At 43.7% G+C, this 19,822-nt stretch overlaps 1 protein-coding gene across 1 annotated transcript in view; it reads right to left on the bottom strand.

Moving 5' to 3' along the window:
• LOC139417085 (5-hydroxytryptamine receptor 2C-like) overlaps positions 1 to 19,822 on the bottom strand; it is a 34,016-nt gene that overhangs the window by 5,851 nt on the left and 8,343 nt on the right. Inside the window, exon 3 of the mRNA XM_071166333.1 lies at positions 3,975 to 4,175. Coding sequence (XP_071022434.1) covers positions 3,975 to 4,175 — 201 coding nt within the window. The remainder of the gene's footprint in view (positions 1 to 3,974; positions 4,176 to 19,822) is intronic.

The raw sequence follows: 19,822 nt of genomic DNA, 5'->3' as shown, positions 1-19,822 counted from the left end.
GAGAAAACCCCTTTTATGGAACATTTGCAGCAAAGTACATAGCTTCCTGCCACACCAGCAGGTACAGCCAGTGGAACGACCAATCAGAACAATAACATTAGAACCTATGTCTCTATCATGATATAATTAGTACTGTAATGTCACTGAGTATTGTTATTAGTCCTCATGGATTTGGTTCGTCACTTTTGTTAATTGTTTATTTAAATGTTAACATATCAAGCCCCTCTTGAATTGAATTGAGTGAAAGAGAATGAGATCCAACTGGAAAAGAGTCCCCTAAGCAAGCTGGTACTCTGTTGACAAACACAAACAGACCCCACAGAGCCCCAGGACAGCAGCACAATCAGACCCAACCAAATTATGAGAAAACAAAAATAAGGTGATTACTTGACACATAGGAAAGAATTAACAAGAAAACTGAGTAAACTAGAATGCTATTTGGCCCTAAACAGAGAGAACACAGTGACAGAATACCTGACCACTGTGACTGACCCAAAATTAAGGAAAGCTTTGACTATGTACAGACTCACTGAGCATGGCCTTGCTATTGAGAAAGGCCGCCGTAGGCAGACATGGCTCTCACTGCCCACAAAATGAGGTGGAAACTGAGCTGCACTTCCTAACCTCCTGCCAAATGTACGACCATATTTCCCTCAGATTACACAGATCCACAAATAATTTGAAAACAAACCTAATTTTGATAAACTCCAACTATTAGGAGAAATACCACACAGTGCCATCCCAGCAGCCAGATGTGTGTCCCGTTGCCATGAGAAAAGGGCAACCAGAGGAGCACAAACAACATTGTAAATACAACATATATGTATCAGTCTATTTATCTCCCCTTTCATACTTCAACTATGTGCTCATTGTTACAACACTGTACATAGACAATAATATAACATTTGAAATGTACATTATTTTGAAACTATTGTGAGTGTAGTGTTTACTAGATAGATAGATAGATAGACAGACAGACAGACAGACAGACAGACAGACAGACAGACAGACAGACAGACAGACAGACAGACAGACAGACAGACAGACAGACAGACAGACAGACAGACAGACAGACAGATAGATAGAGAGAAAGAGATATAGAGAGAGAAAAATATATAGACAGATAGAGATAGAGAGAGAAAGAGATATAGACAGATAGATAGAGATAGAGAGAGAAAGAGATATAGAGAGAGAAAAATATATAGACAGATAGAGATAGAGAGAGAAAGAGATATAGACAGATAGATAGAGATAGAGAGAGAAAGAGATATAGACAGATAGATAGAGATAGAGAGAGAAAGAGATATAGAGAGAGAAAGAGATATAGATAGATAGAGAGAGCGAGAGGTCATGAGCTCCTGGATAATCGTAGATAAACTTGGATTGTTTTGCAAGGACTTATAAAGGATACTACTCTCTACATCAAAACCTTCACTCCAAATCAGAATTACAAACCTAAAATATTGAGAGAGAGAGAGAGAACCTGGAAATACTGTACCATCCAACCCAAAACTGAGTAATGTTCAGTCTGAAGAGGGAGGGAGGAAGAGAGAGAGAACCTGGAAATACTATCCAACCCACAACTGAGTAATGTTCAGTCTGAAGAGGGAGGGAGGAAGAGAGAGAGAGAGAGAACCTGGAAATACTGTACCATCCAACCCACAACTGAGTAATGTTCAGTCTGAAGAGGGAGGGAGGAAGAGAGAGAGAGAGAGAACCTGGAAATACTGTACCATCCAACCCAAAACTGAGTAATGTTCAGTCTGAAGAGGGAGGGAGGAAGAGAGAGAGAAACAGAGAGAGAGAGAGAGAACCTGGAAATACTGTACCATCCAACCCACAACTGAGTAATGTTCAGTCTGAAGAGGGAGGGAGGAAGAGAGAGAGAAACAGAGAGAGAGAGAGAGAGAGAACCTGGAAATACTGTACCATCCAACCCACAACTGAGTAATGTTCAGTCTGAAGAGGGAGGGAGGAAGAGAGAGAGAAACAGAGAGAGAGAGAGAGAGAGAGAGAGAGAACCTGGAAATACTGTACCATCCTACCCAAAACTGAGTAATGTTCAGTCTGAAGAGGGAGGGAGGAAGAGAGAGAGAACCTGGAAATACTGTACCATCCAACCCAAAACTGAGTAATGTTCAGTCTGAAGCTACTTATCAAAAAGTAAAATATAGCAATCTCTAGGTAATTGTGTTATAAACCTAAGTAAATAAGGCTACTAAGTTACCAAGCTGCTAGGACAGAACAGACCTGGCATCAACTTCAATTAGCACTGAAGTGAGATGTGTAAAAACCCTTGAGCCCAACAATGGCAGAGGAGAATCACAGTCTCCCCCACCCCCTGCCTCATGGCTTTCCTCTGTGCAGAGGTCGTCACATCACAGTCTTCCCCACCCCCTGCCTCATGGCTTTCCTTTGTGCAGAGGTCGTCACATCACAGTCTCCCCCACCCCCTGCCCCATGGCTTTCCTCTGTGCAGAGGTCGTCACATCACAGTCTCCCCCACCCCCTGCCCCATGGCTTTCCTCTGTGTAGAGGTCATCACAGTCTCCCCCACCCCCTGCCTCATGGCTTTCCTCTGTGCAGAGGTCGTCACATCACAGTCTCCCCCACCCCCTGCCCCATGGCTTTCCTCTGTGTAGAGGTCATCACAGTCTCCCCCACCCCCTGCCCCATGGCTTTCCTCTGTGTAGAGGTCATCACAGTCTCCCCCACCCCCTGCCTCATGGCTTTCCTCTGTGCAGAGGTCGTCACATCACAGTCTCCCCCACCCCCTGCCCCATGGCTTTCCTCTGTGCAGAGGTCATCACATCACAGTCTCCCCCAACCCCTGCCCCCTGGCTTTCCTCTGTGCAGAGGTCATCACATTACAGTAACCCTTAAAAATAAGTACAACAAATAAGATCCTCAAGGACAATAATGGTACACTATTTGCTGACTGCTACAAAGAGGGGAACATAAACAACTTATTGTTCCACACAGACCATCCCCTGGCATGGCACAGTACGATAAGAGCACACTAGCTCTCTGTAAAGAGAGAGGGTATTGGTCCACACAGACCATCCCCTGGCATGGCACAGTACCATAAGAGCACACTAGCTCTCTGTAAAGAGAGAGGGTATTGGTCCACACAGACCATCCCCTGGCATGGCACAGTACCATAAGAGCACACTAGCTCTCTGTAAAGAGAGAGGGTATTGGTCCAGGGTGGAAACTCAGAATAGCAGGAAACTGATACAACCTCTGCCAGCTTGTGTACATGGATTCTGTTAGACTTGGGCCACTGAGGAGTGGCTTCCGTCTGGCCACTCTACCATAAAGGACTGATTGGTGAAGTGCTGCAGAGATAGTTGTCCTTCTGGAAGCTTCTTCCATCTCCACAGAGGAACTCTAGAGCTCTGTCAGAGTGACCATCGGGATCTTGGTCACCTCCCTGACCAAGGCCCTTCTCCCTGATTGCTCAGTTTGGCCGGGCGGCCAAAACTAGGGAGAGTCTTGGTGGTTCCAAACTTCTTTCACTTAAGAATGATGGAGGCCACTGTGTTCTTGGGGACCTTCAATGCTGCAGAATTATGTTTTGATACCCTTCCCCAGATCTGTGCCTCGACACAATCCTGTCTCAGAGCTCTACAGACAAGTCCTTCAACCTCATGGCTCTGACTTGCACTGTCAACTGTGGGACCTTATATAGACAGGTGTGTGCTTTTCAGAATCATGTCCAATCAATTGAATTTATCATTTCGAGTCTCATAGCAAACGGTCTGAATACTTATGTAAATAAAGTATTTCTGTTTTTATTTTATATACATTCGCAAAAATGTTTTTAAAAACTGTTTTCGAGTATTGTTTGTAGATTGATGAGGATAAATTCAATTATTTTATATATTTTATAATAAGGCTGTAATAATAAGGCTGTTAGGTAGCAACATTTGGAAAAAGTCAAGAAGACTTTTTTCCCAATGTACTGTACATACCTATTGATATGGTCCATACAGCTGCTATCTTCATCATGGCCTTGGTTCTAGAGTTGAAGCGGCTGTGTTCAATGGGATTCCTTATAGCCACATATCGATCCAGAGATATGGCACACAGATGCATAATAGACGATGTGGAGAAGAGGACGTCCAGGTAGATCCAGATAGGACACAGAGCACTGGGCAGGGGCCACGCATAGTCTGGATGGAGAGAGAGAGGGAGAGGAGGGGGGAGAGAGAGGGGGAGAGGAGGGGAGAGAGAGAGAGGGAGAGGGAGAGGGAGAGGAGAGGGGAGAGAGAGGGGGAGAGGAGGGGAGAGAGAGAGGGGGAGAGAGAGAGGGGGCGAGGAGGGGAGAGAGAGAGAGGGAGAGGAGGGGAGAGAGAGAGAGGGAGAGGAGGGGAGAGAGAGAGAGGGAGAGGAGGGGAGAGAGAGAGAGAGGGAGGGAGGGGGAGAGGAGGGGAGAGAGAGAGGGGGAGAGGAGGGGAGAGAGAGAGGGAGAGGGAGAGAGGGGAGAGAGAGAGGGGGAGAGGAGGGGAGAGGAGGAGAGAGGGAGAGAGGGAGAGAGGGAGAGGAGGGGAGAGGGAGGGGGAGAGGAGGGGAGAGAGAGAGGGAGAGGGAGAGAGGGAGGGGGAGAGGGAGGGGGAGAGGAGGGGAGAGAGAGAGGGAGAGAGGGAGAGGAGGGGAGAGTGAGAGGGGGAGAGGAGGGGAGAGAGAGAGGGAGAGGGAGAGAGGGAGGGGGAGAGTGAGGGGGAGAGGAGGGGAGAGAGGGGGAGAGAGGGAGGGGGAGAGGAGTGGAGAGAGAGAGGGGGAGAGGAGTGGAGAGAGAGAGGGAGAGAGGGAGAGGGAGGGGGAGAGGAGGGGAGAGAGAGGGGGAGAGAAGAGGGAGAGAAAGAAGTTGAGGGGGAGAGAGAAAGGAAGATGAGGGAGAGAGAGGTTGAAGGGCAGGTTAGATATATACAGGTATATCTGGATAGGACACCGAGCGCTAGGCAGAAGAGGTGAAAGAGAGAGAGCAGGAAGGATAGCTGAGACACAAAGATAACTTATTTTAGTTCCAGATGGCCTCAAGGGACTTTCCCATTTTCTCCTCCTACGCTCCCCCTCTCTTCCTCTCCTCCTACGCTCCCCCTCTCTTCCTCTCCTCCTACGCTCCCCCTCTCTTCCTCTCCTCCTACGCTCCTCCTCTCTTCCTCTCCTCCCATCATCACTCTTTCTTTCTTTCATTCCTGGTTTCAGAGCTCAAGCATTCCAATTCTGTCTTCACAGCTGAATGGGAATCAAGGAGAACCTAATGGTGTGACAAGTGTGTGTGAGACTGTGCAGTGGTGCCTGTGCCTATACCTGACCACTATGGTGCCCTCAATAGTCTCAATTTACTGTTGTGAGATAGGATATTGGAATACACAATGTGCAATTTAGAAATTTGGAAGCACATCAGCAGTTTCACTTATTTTACTTCAGCCACTGACAGTCAATCAATTAGCCATGTCAGCCAACATTTTATAGTCTAGCATATAAACCTTGTAACATTTTATAGATTGCTAGGTAAAATAGTCTAGCATATAAACCTTGTAACATTTTATAGATTGCAAGGTAAAATAGTCTAGCATATAAACCTTGTAACATTTTATAGATTGTTAGGTAAAATAGTCTAGCATATAAACCTTGTAAGATTTTATAGATTGCTAGGTAAAATAGTCTAGCATATAAACCTTGTAACATTTTATAGATTGTTAGGTAAAATAGTCTAGCATATAAACCTTGTAAGATTTTATAGATTGCAAGGTAAAATAGTCTAGCATATAAAACTTGTAACATTAATGGCCGAATTACTGATCGGGCGCACGCAAAGGCACGTGCCCAGGGGCCCTAACCCACAGGGGCCCTGACCTCCAGGGGCCCTGACCTCCAGGGGCCCTGACCTCTCACCTCTCACTCACATACCAACCAAATCTTGCTTAGTTCAACCAAAATGCTAAAGGCCTCTGTGTGTGTGTGTGTGTGTGTGTGTGTGTGTGTGTGTGTGTGTGTGTGTGAGTGTGTGTGTGTGTGTGTGTGTGTGTGTGTGTGTGTGTGTGTGTGTGTGTGTGTGTGTGTGTGTGAGTTCTGAGTGGGATTATGGGGATAAGAGGTGATGATCTTCTATTCTCTGGATTATAATGCACAGCTGTTGTTTGAGATAAACCACACAGAGGGGGAGAAATAAAGCCCCTTAAATTGAATTGAATTGAGAGAGCGAGAGAGAGAGAGAGACATGGACACACTGTGCTAGAGATGACAAGGGACAGATTATGGAATGAGAACACACACACAAATATAAATGAATATACTGTACATGCCCGAGTTCTCAAATAAACACCTGTATAATGGGATATCCCTGTTTAAGCACATTTAAATAAAAACAACATACAATATTTATTTAATTGCATTTAAAAGGTTCATGCATGATGAAACATGTTACCGATATACTTAATCCCCTACCTCTCTCTCATCCACTCCCTCTTTGTCTCTCTCTCCCTCTTTGTCTCTCTCTCCCTCTTTGTCTCTCTCTCCGTCTTTGTCTCTCTCTCTCTCTCTCTCTCTTTGTCTCTCTCTCCCTCTTTGTCTCTCTCTCTGTCTTTGTCTCTCTCTCCCTCTCTCTCTCTCTTCGTCTTTGTCTCTCTCTCCCTCTCTCTCTCTCTCTCTCCGTCTTTGTCTCTCTCTCCGTCTTTGTCTCTCTCTCCCTCTTTGTCTCTCTCTCCCTCTTTGTCTCTATCTCCCTCTTTGTCTCTCTCTCTGTCCTTGTCTCTCTCTCCCTCTCTCTCTCTCTCCGTCTTTGTCTCTCTCTCCGTCTTTGTCTCTCTCTCCCTCTTTGTCTCTCTCTCCGTCTCTCTCTCTCTCTGTCTTTGTCTCTCTCTCCCTCTCTCTCTCTCTCCGTCTTTGTCTCTCTCTCTCTCTTTGTCTCTCTCACCGTCTTTGTCTCTCTCTCCATCTTTGTCTCTCTCTCCGTCTTTGTCTCTCTCTCCATCTTTGTCTCTCTCTGTCTTTGTCTCTCTCTCCCTCTTTGTCTCTCTCTCCGTCTTTGTCTCTTTGTCTCTCTCTCCGTCTTTGTCTCTCTCTCCCTCTTTGTCTCTATCTCCCTCTTTGTCTCTCTCTCTGTCTTTGTCTCTCTCTCCCTCTCTCTCTCTCTCCGTCTTTGTCTCTCTCTCCGTCTTTGTCTCTCTCTCCGTCTTTGTCTCTCTCTCTCTCTTTGTCTCTCTCTCCCTCTTTGTCTCTCTCTCCGTCTTTGTCTCTCTCTCCATCTTTGTCTCTCTCTCCCTCTTTGTCTCTCTCTCCCTCTTTGTCTCTCTCTCCGTCTTTGTCTCTCTCTCCATCTTTGTCTCTCTCTCCGTCTTTGTCTCTCTCTCCCTCTTTGTCTCTCTCTCTGTCTTTGTCTCTCTCTCCCTCTCTCTCTCTCTCCGTCTTTGTCTCTCTCTCCCTCTCTCTCTCTCTCTCTCCGTCTTTGTCTCTCTCTCCGTCTTTGTCTCTCTCTCCCTCTTTGTCTCTCTCTCCGTCTTTGTCTCTCTCTCCGTCTTTGTCTCTCTCTCCGTCTTTGTCTCTCTCTCCCTCTTTGTCTCTCTCTCTGTCTTTGTCTCTCTCTCCGTCTCTCTCTCTCTCTGTCTTTGTCTCTCTCTCCCTCTCTCTCTCTCTCCGTCTATTGTCTCTCTCTCTCTCTTTGTCTCTCTCACCGTCTTTGTCTCTCTCTCCATCTTTGTCTCTCTCTCCGTCTTTGTCTCTCTCTCCATCTTTGTCTCTCTCTCCCTCTTTGTCTCTCTCTCCGTCTTTGTCTCTCTATCTGTCTTTGTCTCTCTCTCCCTCTTTGTCTCTCTCTCTGTCTTTGTCTCTCTCTCCCTCTTTGTCTCTCTCTCCCTCTTTGTCTCTCTCTCCATCTTTGTCTCTCTATCTGTCTTTGTCTCTCTCTCCATCTTTGTCTCTCTCTCTGTCTTTGTCTCTCTCTCTGTCTTTGTCTCTCTCTCTGTCTTTGTCTCTCTCTCCGTCTTTGTCTCTCTCTCTGTCTTTGTCTCTCTCTCCGTCTTTGTCTCTCTCTCCGTCTTTGTCTCTCTCTCTGTCTTTGTCTCTCTCTTTGTCTCTCTCTCCCTCTTTGTCTCTCTCTCCATCTTTGTCTCTCTCTCCATCTTTGTCTCTCTCTCCCTCTTTGTCTCTCTCTCTGTCTTTGTCTCTCTCTCCCTCTTTGTCTCTCTCTCCCTCTTTTTCTCTCTCTCCCTCTTTGTCTCTCTCTCTGTCTTTGTCTCTCTCTCTGTCTTTGTCTCTCTCTCCGTCTTTGTCTCTCTCTCCCTCTTTGTCTCTCTCTCTGTCTTTGTCTCTCTCTCCGTCTTTGTCTCTCTCTCCCTCTTTGTCTCTCTCTCTGTCTTTGTCTCTCTCTCCGTCTCTCTCTCTCTCTGTCTTTGTCTCTCTCTCCCTCTCTCTCTCTCTCCGTCTTTGTCTCTCTCTCTCTCTTTGTCTCTCTCACCGTCTTTGTCTCTCTCTCCATCTTTGTCTCTCTCTCCGTCTTTGTCTCTCTCTCCATCTTTGTCTCTCTCTGTCTTTGTCTCTCTCTCCCTCTTTGTCTCTCTCTCCGTCTTTGTCTCTTTGTCTCTCTCTCCGTCTTTGTCTCTCTCTCCCTCTTTGTCTCTATCTCCCTCTTTGTCTCTCTCTCTGTCTTTGTCTCTCTCTCCCTCTCTCTCTCTCTCCGTCTTTGTCTCTCTCTCCGTCTTTGTCTCTCTCTCCGTCTTTGTCTCTCTCTCTCTCTTTGTCTCTCTCTCCCTCTTTGTCTCTCTCTCCGTCTTTGTCTCTCTCTCCCTCTTTGTCTCTCTCTCCCTCTCTGTCTCTCTCTCCCTCTGTGTCTCTCTCTCCGTCTTTGTCTCTCTCTCCATCTTTGTCTCTCTCTCCGTCTTTGTCTCTCTCTCCCTCTTTGTCTCTCTCTCTGTCTTTGTCTCTCTCTCCCTCTTTGTCTCTCTCTCTGTCTTTGTCTCTCTCTCCCTCTCTCTCTCTCTCCGTCTTTGTCTCTCTCTCCCTCTCTCTCTCTCTCTCTCCGTCTTTGTCTCTCTCTCCGTCTTTGTCTCTCTCTCCCTCTTTGTCTCTCTCTCCGTCTTTGTCTCTCTCTCCGTCTTTGTCTCTCTCTCCGTCTTTGTCTCTCTCTCCCTCTTTGTCTCTCTCTCTGTCTTTGTCTCTCTCTCCGTCTCTCTCTCTCTCTGTCTTTGTCTCTCTCTCCCTCTCTCTCTCTCTCCGTCTATTGTCTCTCTCTCTCTCTTTGTCTCTCTCACCGTCTTTGTCTCTCTCTCCATCTTTGTCTCTCTCTCCGTCTTTGTCTCTCTCTCCATCTTTGTCTCTCTCTCCCTCTTTGTCTCTCTCTCCGTCTTTGTCTCTCTCTCTGTCTTTGTCTCTCTCTCCCTCTTTGTCTCTCTCTCTGTCTTTGTCTCTCTCTCCCTCTTTGTCTCTCTCTCCCTCTTTGTCTCTCTCTCTGTCTTTGTCTCTCTCTCCATCTTTGTCTCTCTCTCTGTCTTTGTCTCTCTCTCTGTCTTTGTCTCTCTCTCTGTCTTTGTCTCTCTCTCCGTCTTTGTCTCTCTCTCTGTCTTTGTCTCTCTCTCCGTCTTTGTCTCTCTCTCCGTCTTTGTCTCTCTCTCTGTCTTTGTCTCTCTCTTTGTCTCTCTCTCCCTCTTTGTCTCTCTCTCCATCTTTGTCTCTCTCTCCATCTTTGTCTCTCTCTCCCTCTTTGTCTCTCTCTCTGTCTTTGTCTCTCTCTCCCTCTTTGTCTCTCTCTCCCTCTTTGTCTCTCTCTCCATCTTTGTCTCTCTCTCCATCTTTGTCTCTCTCTCTGTCTTTTTCTCTCTCTCCCTCTTTGTCTCTCTCTCTGTCTTTGTCTCTCTCTCTGTCTTTGTCTCTCTCTCCATCTTTGTCTCTCTCTCTGTCTTTGTCTCTCTCTCCATCTTTGTCTCTCTCTCTGTCTTTGTCTCTCTCTCCGTCTTTGTCTCTCTCTCCCTCTTTGTCTCTCTCTCCATCTTTGTCTCTCTCTCCATCTTTGTCTCTCTCTCCCTCTTTGTCTCTCTCTCTGTCTTTGTCTCTCTCTCCCTCTTTGTCTCTCTCTCCCTCTTTGTCTCTCTCTCCATCTTTGTCTCTCTCTCCATCTTTGTCTCTCTCTCTGTCTTTTTCTCTCTCTCCCTCTTTGTCTCTCTCTCTGTCTTTGTCTCTCTCTCTGTCTTTGTCTCTCTCTCCATCTTTGTCTCTCTCTCTGTCTTTGTCTCTCTCTCCGTCTTTGTCTCTCTCTCCCTCTTTGTCTCTCTCTCTGTCTTTGTCTCTCTCTCCGTCTTTGTCTCTCTCTCCCTCTTTGTCTCTCTCTCTGTCTTTGTCTCTCTCTCCGTCTTTGTCTCTCTCTCTGTCTGCCTTCCTCACTAATTTATTCCTCTAAATATACATTTTCCCTCCAGTTCATCCCTCTCCCTCTGACCAGTCCCTTCCATATTATGCCAGGGCAAATTTGACCAATCACCGCATGATTACCGCCAAAAGGAAGGAAACCCCAGCATCTTAATACATTAGGTAACTGCCAAAATGAAGGAAACCCCTGCATCTTAATACAGTAGGTAACTGCCAAAATGAAGGAAACCCCAGCATCTTAATACAGTAGGTAACTGCCAAAATGAAGGAAACCCCAGCATCTTAATACAGTAGGTATCTGCCAAAATGAAGGAAACCCCAGCATCTTAATACAGTAGGTATCTGCCAAAATGAAGGAAACCCCAGCATCTTAATACAGTAGGTAACTGCCAAAATGAAGGAAACCCCAGCATCTTAATACAGTAGGTATCTGCCAAAATGAAGGAAACCCCAGCATCTTAATACAGTAGGTAACTGCCAAAATGAAGGAAACCCCCACATCTTAATACAGTAGGTAACTGCCAAAATGAAGGAAACCCCAACATCTTAATACAGTAGGTATCTGCCAAAATGAAGGAAACCCCAGCATCTTGATACAGTAGGTAACTGCTAAAATGAAGGAAACCCCAGCATCTTAATACAGTAGGTAACTGCTAAAATGAAGGAAACCCCAGCATCTTAATACAGTAGGTAACTGCTAAAATGAAGGAAACCCCCACATCTTAATACAGTAGGTAACTGCCAAAATGAAGGAAACCCCAACATCTAAATACAGTAGGTATCTGCCAAAATGAAGGAAACCCCAGAATCTTAATACATTAGGTAACTGCTAAAATGAAGGAAACCCCCGCATCTTAATACAGTAGGTAACTTCCAAAATGAAGGAAACCCCAGAATCTTAATACATTAGGTAACTGCTAAAATGAAGGAAACCCCCGCATCTTAATACAGTAGGTAACTGCCAAAATGAAGGAAACCCCCACATCTTAACCTGTTGCGACGACCAAACCCGGATCCGGGATTCTATTTATAGACCTAAGCTCATTACCATAACGCAACGTTAACTATTCATGAAAATCGCAAATGAAATGAAATAAATATGCTAGCTCTCAAGCTTAGCCTTTTGTTAACAACACTGTCATCTCAGATTTTCAAAATATGCTTTTCAACCATAGGAAAACAATCATTTGTGTAACAGTAGCTAGCTAGCGTAGCATTTAGCGTTAGCATTAGCGTTAGCATTAGCGTTAGCATTTAGCAGGCAACTATCACAAAAACAAGTAAAGCCTTCAAATAAAATAACTTACCTTTGAAGAACTTCTGATGTTTTCAATGAGGAGACTCTCAGTTAGATAGCAGATGCTCCGTTTTTCCAAAAAGATTCTTTGTGTATTAGAAATAGCTCCGTTTTGTACATCACATTTGGCTACCAAAAAAAAAAAAAAAAAAAAAAAAAAAAAAAAAAAATTCAGCCCTCAAAACGCGAACTTTTTTCCAAATTAACTCCATAATATCGACTGAAACATGGCAAACGTGGTTTAGAATCAATCCTCAAGGTGTTTTTCCACATATCTCTTCAATGATATATCCTTCGTGGAAGCCTGGTTTCTCCTTGCTCTCAAATGGAAAAATAATTGCACCTGGCTTTACGCTCCAATTTCGACGCAGGGACACCAGGCGGACACTTGGAAAATGTAGTCTCTTATGGTCAATCTTCCAATGATATGCCTACAAATACGTCACAATGCTGCTAACACTTTGGGGGAACGACAGAAAGTGTAGGCTCATTCCTTGCGCAATCACAGCCATATAAGGAGACAATGGAAAACAGAGCTTCAGAAATTCTGCTCATTTCCTGGTTGATGCATCATCTTGGTTTAGCCTGTAGAATGAGTTCTGGGGCACTTACAGACAATATCTTTGCAGATTCTGAAACTTCAGAGTGTTTTCTTTCAAAAACTGTCAAGAATATGCATAGTCGAGCATCTTTTCGTGACAAAATATCGCGCTTAAAACGGGAACGTTTTTTATCCAAAAATGAAATAGCGCCCCTAGAGATCAAAGAGGTTAATATAGTAGGTAACTGCCAAAATGAAGGAAACCCCAGCATCTTAATACAGTAGATATCTGCCAAAATGAAGGAAACCCCAGCATCTTAATACAGTAGGCAACTGCCCAAATGAAGGAAACCCCAGCATCTTAATAGGGCGTTGGGCCACCACGACCCAGAACAACTTTGGTGCACCTTGGCATAGATCCTACAAGTGTCTTGAACACCATTTGAGGGATGCAACACCATTCTTCCACGAGAAATTCCATCATTTGGTGTTCAACTACGTTGAGATTTGGTGACTGAGACACACACACACACACACACACACACACACACACACACACACACACACACACACACTCATTTCCCTCCAGATAATAGATTGATCCAGTTGGAAACAATAGCAGGGTTCACAGAGGAGCTGATAACGTTTAACCAAGCATAGTATTGGTGAATTATATTAATCATACATTGACTGCATCCATCTATTCTGCCAACAATACCGCACTAAACATAATGGAATTTTGAGTCAAACAGAACATTTTTAATCCTCTTATGAAGTTGGTTTTGAGGCCAAAACTGTACATTTGATATTTTGGACTGATATTCTGACTGTCGGTTTGTTTCATACCTGCTTAGTAGTTAAAACAGTGTCAGTTCCACTTTAACATGGGCTATCTTTGTGTTTCTATGTCTGTAATATACACAGTTCCAGAGCGGTGTGTAAATTAAAGGTTTTATTATTAATTATTATCAAGCTTCAACTATATCTGACACAATGGGAGATGTCCAGCAGTGTGTGTGTGTGTGTGTCCAATGTGGGTTTTGGTGTTTTCCAGGCGGAGATAATCGGCCAATAGGGTTGATTGAGTCGGCCTCCAAGGTCACACTGTTCGTGTGTGTAGATGTGTGTGTGTGTTCTTAAGTGTGTGTGTGTGTGTGTGTTCCTAAGTGTGTGTGTGTGTGTGTGTTTGTTTGTGTGTCACCAAGGCGGTGTTTAGAGGCGGGGATAGTGTTGATTATGTTGGCCTCCAAGGTCACACTGTTTGATGATGTGTGTGTATGTGTGTGGATGTGTGTGATTGTGTTCCTCACTGTGTGTGTGTGTGTGTGTGTGTGTGTGTGTGTGTGTGTGTTCGTGCCTGTGTGTGTGTGTGTGTGTGTGTGTGTGTGTGCCTGTGTGTGTGTGTGCCTGTGTGTGTGTGTGTTTTCGTGCCTGTGTGTGTGTGTGTGTGTATGTTCGTGACTGTGTGTGTGTGTGTGTGTGTGCCTGTGTGTGTGTGTGTTCGTGCCTGTGTGTGTGTGTGTGTGTGCCTGTGTGTGTGTGTGTGTGCCTGTGTGTGCCTGTGTGTGTGTGTGTGCCTGTGTGTGTGTGTGTGTGCCTGTGTGTGTGTGTGTGTGTGTGTGTGTGTGTGTGTGTGTGTGTGTGTGTGTGTTAAAGCATCTTTCCAATTTTCCTTAAAGTGCAAGTGAAGATAATAAGCAATTGATCCTTTTGAAAACGGCTTATGTGGCATCAATATGAGTCAGAAACATTTATTCTAATATATATTATTTACAGAAAACTCATTAAACTATTTAATGAAGTTGTGTGGAGAAAGGACTGCGGCGCGGGGGGGGAATACTTCTCCCGTGGGCAAAGAAACTCAAGAGGGGTGATGAAATTAATTAACAGTAATTTTGATCCGAATTTGCAAATTGTTCAAACAGATCCTCAAGGTAGATGGATGATTTTAAATACGTTATTGGACCATAAACAGATTTGTCTCACTAACTTCTTTGGGGAAGGGAGCAGTATTGGGTAGCTTGGATGAAAAACGTGCCCAAATTAAGCTGCCTGCTACTCAGCCGTAAAAGCTAGAATATGCATATAATTAGTACATTTGGATAGAAAACACTCTGAAGTTTCTAAAACTGTTTGAATGTTTTCTGTGAGTATAACAGAACTAACATGGCAGGCAAAAACCTGAGAAAAAAAACAACCAGGAAGTGGGAAATCTGAAGTTTCTAGTTTTTCTGTGGGATATTAGTTATGTTTCACTTCCCAAGGCTTCAACTAGATGTCAACAGTGTTTAGAACCTGTTTTGAGGATTCTACTCTAAAGGAGGGGCTCATAAGGGCTCTTTGAGTGAGTGGTCTGGCAGAGTGCCACAACCTCGGTCTGGCACACTCACGTGAAAGGTAGCTACTGGGATTCCTGGAAGTGCATTCTGATGAAGATCATCAAAGGTAAGTGAATATTTAAATAGTTATTTCTGAGTAATGTTGACTACCCATTATGGCGGGTATCTTTTTGGCTGCTTTGTTGTCTAAAGGCTGTACTCAGATTATTGCATGGTTTGCTTTCTCCGTAAAGTTTCTTTTAAATCTGACACAGCGGTTGCATTAAGGAGAAGTTTATCTAAAGTTCCATGTATAATAGTCGTATCTTCATCAATGTTTATTATGATTATTTCTGTCATTTGATGTGACTCTCTGCACAATCACCGCATGTTTTAGAACTACTGAATGTAACGAGCCAATGTAAACTCAGATTTTTTTATATAAATATGAACTTCATCAAACAAAACATAACATGAAGTCCTATGAGTGTCATCTGATGAAGATCATCAAAGGTTAGTGATTAATTTAATCTCTATTTCTGCTTTTTGTGACTCTTGGTGGTGACCTAACATAATCGTTTGTGGTGCTTTCGATGTAAATCCTTTTTGAAATCAGACACTGTGGCTGGATTAATGAGTATTTGATCTTTAAAATGGTGTAAAATACTTTTATACTTGAGGAATTTTAATTATGAGATTTTTGTTGTTTTGAATTTGGCGCCCTGCACTGTCACTGGCTGTTGCGAGGGGGTTCCGCTAGCGGAAAGGGGTTACCAGTCCTAGACAGGTTAATCTATACGGTCCAAAAAACGATGATCCAAGCTTCTTTGAAAATATATATAATAATATATCAAGCCTACAATAAGCAGTTATTGTCCGGTTGAAATATTATCGATTATTTAGGCTAAAAACAACCTGAGGATTGAATATAAACATCGTTTGACATGTTCCTATGAACTTTATGGATACAATTTTGACTTTTTGTCTGCCTGCTGTGACTGCGTTTGAGCCTGTGGATTACTGAAGAAAACACGTGAACAAAACTGAGGTTTTCGGAAATAAAGAGAGACTTTATCGAACAAAAGGAACATTTATTGAATAAATGAATGTCTTCTGAGTGCAGCCATATGAAGATCATCAAAGGTAAGTGATTAATTTTTATCTCTATTTCTGACTTGTGTAACTCTTCTACTTGACTGGTTACTGTTTGTAATGATTTGTCTGCTGGGCTATGTTCTCAAATAATTGTAACGTATGCTTTCGCCGTAAAGCCTTTTTGCAATCTGACACCGTGGTTGGATTCAGAAGAAGTTCATCTTTAAACCTATGTAAAATAGTTTTAAATATCTTTTCTGAATTTTTATAATGAGTATTTCTGTATTTGAATTTGGCGCTCTGCACTCTCACTGGATGTTGGCCAGGTGGGACGCTAGCCTCCCACATACCCCACATACCCTAGAGACCTGTCTCCTCCCCTTCATCTACACTGATTGAAGTGGATTTAACAAGTGACATCAATAAGGGATCATAGCTTTCACCTGGATTCACCTGGTCCGTCTATGTCATGGAAAGAGCAGCTGTCCTTAACCTCTTGGATCTCTAGGGGCGCTATTTCATTTTTAGATAAAAAACGTTCCCGTTTTAAGCGCAATATTTTGTCACGAAAAGATGCTCGACTATGCATATTATTGACGTGAAGTTTCAGAATCTGCAAAGATATTGTCTGTAAGTGCCCCAGAACTCATTCTACAGGCGAAACCAAGATGATACGTCAACCAGGAAATGAGCAGAATCTCTGAAGCTCTGTTTTCCATTGTCTCCTTATATGGCTGTGATTGCGCAAGGAATGAGCCTACACTTTCTGTCGTATCCCCAAGGTGTTTGCAGCATTGTGACGTATTTGTAGGCATATCATTGGAAGATTGACCATAAGAGACTACATTTTCCAAGTGTCTGCCTGGTGTCCCTGCGTCGAAATTGGAGCGCAAAGCCAGGTGCACTTATTTTTCCATTTGAGAGCAAGGAGAAACCAGGCTTCCACGAAGGATATATCATCGAAGAGATATGTGGAAAAACACCTTGAGGATTGATTCTAAACCACGTTTGCCATGTTTCAGTCGATATTATGGAGTTAATTTGGAAAAAAGTTTGCGTTTTGAGGGCTGAATTTTTTTTATTTATTTATTTTTTTTTTTTTTTTGGGGTAGCCAAATGTGATGTACAAAACGGAGCTATTTCTAATACACAAAGAATCTTTTTGGAAAAACTGAGCATCTGCTATCTAACTGAGAGTCTCCTCATTGAAAACATCAGAAGTTCTTCAAAGGTAAGTTATTTTATTTGAAGGCTTTACTTGTTTTTGTGATAGTTGCTTGCTAAATGCTAACGCTAATGCTAACGCTAAATGCTACGCTAGCTAGCTACTGTTACACAAATGATTGTTTTCCTATGGTTGAAAAGCATATTTTGAAAATCTGAGATGACAGTGTTGTTAACAAAAGGCTAAGCTTGAGAGATAGCATATTTATTTCATTTAATTTGCGATTTTCATGAATAGTTAACGTTGCGTTATGGTAATGAGCTTAGGTCTATAAATAGAATCCCGGATCCGGGTTTGGTCGTCGCAACAGGTTAATGTTTTGTATACTCAGTGTATAAATGATCGAAATGAATTGAAAGCATTAAATAAGACCATTAAAACATGTACAACATGAAGATATTGTACCATTTGTACTGTATAATTTATTGAGGGTCCTTTACTAGTCCCGCAGATGGGCTATCCAAAGTAAAACCAATTTTGCCACGGTTGCACACCGGCCGGCTGAAGCTAATTGGCTAAAGAAGTTGGCTAACTTGCTACACTGTTACAAATTATCTAGAAGGGAAAGTGACTATAACTGTGTACTGTTTTGGCAGTGTGAATGTCCAAATGCTTCCCACGTTCAAACACACACACAAGAGACACGACATCAAAGCACGCCCCCAAAGAATTGAAACCAAGGCTAAATCAGGAAGTTCAGCCTCCATTTAAAGCGTGATGTTGTCATCTCTCTCTCTCTCTCTCTCCATCTCTCTCTCTCTCTCTCTCTCTCTCCCTCCCTCCCTCCCTCCTTCCCTCCCCCCCTCCCCCCTCCCTCCCTGTGTCTGTGGATGCATATCAGCCTGTAGTGTGTCTCTAAGAGTATCAATATAATCAATATTACTGCTCTTCTGCTACCTTGTGTGTAATATATTATTAGTTAACAAGATAAATGACAGAAGAAAACCAATGGGAAAAGACTTTAGAGTGCTGATGATATTATGGGCTGGAAATCCAACTCCATCATTCATTGAAGTTAACACAACATGTTTACAATCATTTTAATGATCATTTCACTGGTAAAGTGGAATGACACTGAACAGTGAATCATCACATTTGTGTATTGAAGATCTGATAATGAAAGATAAGAATTGCCGTTTTGAATTCGGTCAAGTTTGTGTGGAAGAGGTGGAAAAACTATTGTTATCCATCAATAATGATCAGCCACCTGATATGGACAACATAGATGAGAAACTATTGTTATTCATCAATAATGATCAGCCACCTGATACAGACAACATAGATGAGAAACTATTGAGAATGGTAGCAGACTGTATTGCCACCATGTCTTTAACTAAAGCCTGAAATGAGTGTGTCCACAGGTGGGGAAGGAAGCTAAAGTAATTCCACTTCCTAAACATAGTAAAGCCCCCTTTGCTGGCTCTAACAGCCGACCAATCAGTTTCCTGCCTGTTCTTAGTAAACTTGACTGAGAGAATTGTATTTGAACAAATACAATGTTATTTTATAGAGAACAAATTAACTACTGACTTTCTGCATGCATATAGAGAAAGGCACACCACTTGCACTGCACTGACACAGATGACTGATGATTGGCTAAAATAAATGGATAATAAGATGATAGTTGGAGCTGTTTTGTTAGATTTCAGTGCAGCCTTTGATGTTATTGAAAAAGACTCACTTGTCACGGCTTTACATCCCCTACTATCACATGGTTGGAAAGTTTTTTTTAATCCAGTAGAACCCAGAGAGTGTTCTGAAAAGATTTGGCATGGGTCCCCAGATCCTCAAAAAGTTCTGAAGCTGCACCATCGAGAGCATCCTGACCGGTTGCATCACTGCCTGGTATGACAACTGCTCGGCGCTACAGAGGGTTGTGCGCACGGCCCAGTACATTACTGGGGCCAAGCTTCCTGCCATCCAGGACCTATACACTAGACGGTGTCAGAAGAAACACCCAAAATTTGGCCAAAGTCTCCAGTCACCCAAGTCATAGACTATTCTCTCTGCTAACACACGGCAAGCAGTACCGGAGCACCAAGTCTAGGGCCAAACGGCTCCTTAACAGCTTCCACCCCCAAGCCATTCGACTGCTGAACAATTAATCAAATGGCCACCCGGACTATTTTCATTTGTTTTTACACTGCTGCTACTCGCTGTTTATTGTCTATGCATTGTCACTTCACCACTACCTACAAGTACAAATGACTTTAATAGCCTCCACACTGACTCTGTACCGGTATCCCTGTATATTGCCTCCACACTGACTCTGTACCGGTATCCCCTGTATATTGCCTCCACACTGACTCGGTACCGGTACCCCCTGTATATAGCCTCCACACTGACTCAGTACCGGTACCCCCTGTATATAGCCTCCACACTGACTCTGTACCGGTACCCCCTGTATATAGCCTCCACACTGACTCTGTACCGGTACCCCCTGTATATAGTCTCCACACTGACTCGGTACCGGTACCCCCTGTATATAGCCTCCACCCTGACTCGGTACCGGTACCCCTTGTATATAGCCTCCACACTGACTCAGTACCGGTACCCCCTGTATATAGCCTAAACACTGACTCAGTACCGGTACCCCCTGTATATAGCCTCCACCCTGACTCAGTACTGGTACCCCCTGTATATAGCCTAAACACTGACTCAGTACCGGTACCCCCTGTATATAGTCTCCACACTGACTCAGTACCGGTACCCCCTGTATATAGCCTCCACACTGACTCAGTACCGGTACCCCCTGTATATAGCCTCATTAATGTTATTTTATTGTGTTAGTTTTGATTCTTTTTTTATTTAGTTTATTTAGTAAATATTTTCTTAAGTCTTCCTTGAGCTGCATTGTTGGTTAAGGGCTGGTAAGTAAGCATTTCACAGTAAGGTTGTTCTCAGCGCATGTGACAAATAAAGTTTGATTTGATTTGAACATCCATATTAGTCTTTCATGGTTGAGGGTTGAGGAGAAA

Source organism: Oncorhynchus clarkii, chromosome 9 (assembly GCF_045791955.1).
Source record: "Oncorhynchus clarkii lewisi isolate Uvic-CL-2024 chromosome 9, UVic_Ocla_1.0, whole genome shotgun sequence".
NCBI lineage: Eukaryota > Metazoa > Chordata > Actinopteri > Salmoniformes > Salmonidae > Oncorhynchus > Oncorhynchus clarkii.
The sequence above is the reverse complement of the archived record's forward strand: the minus strand, read 5'-3'. Positions and strand labels throughout refer to the sequence as shown.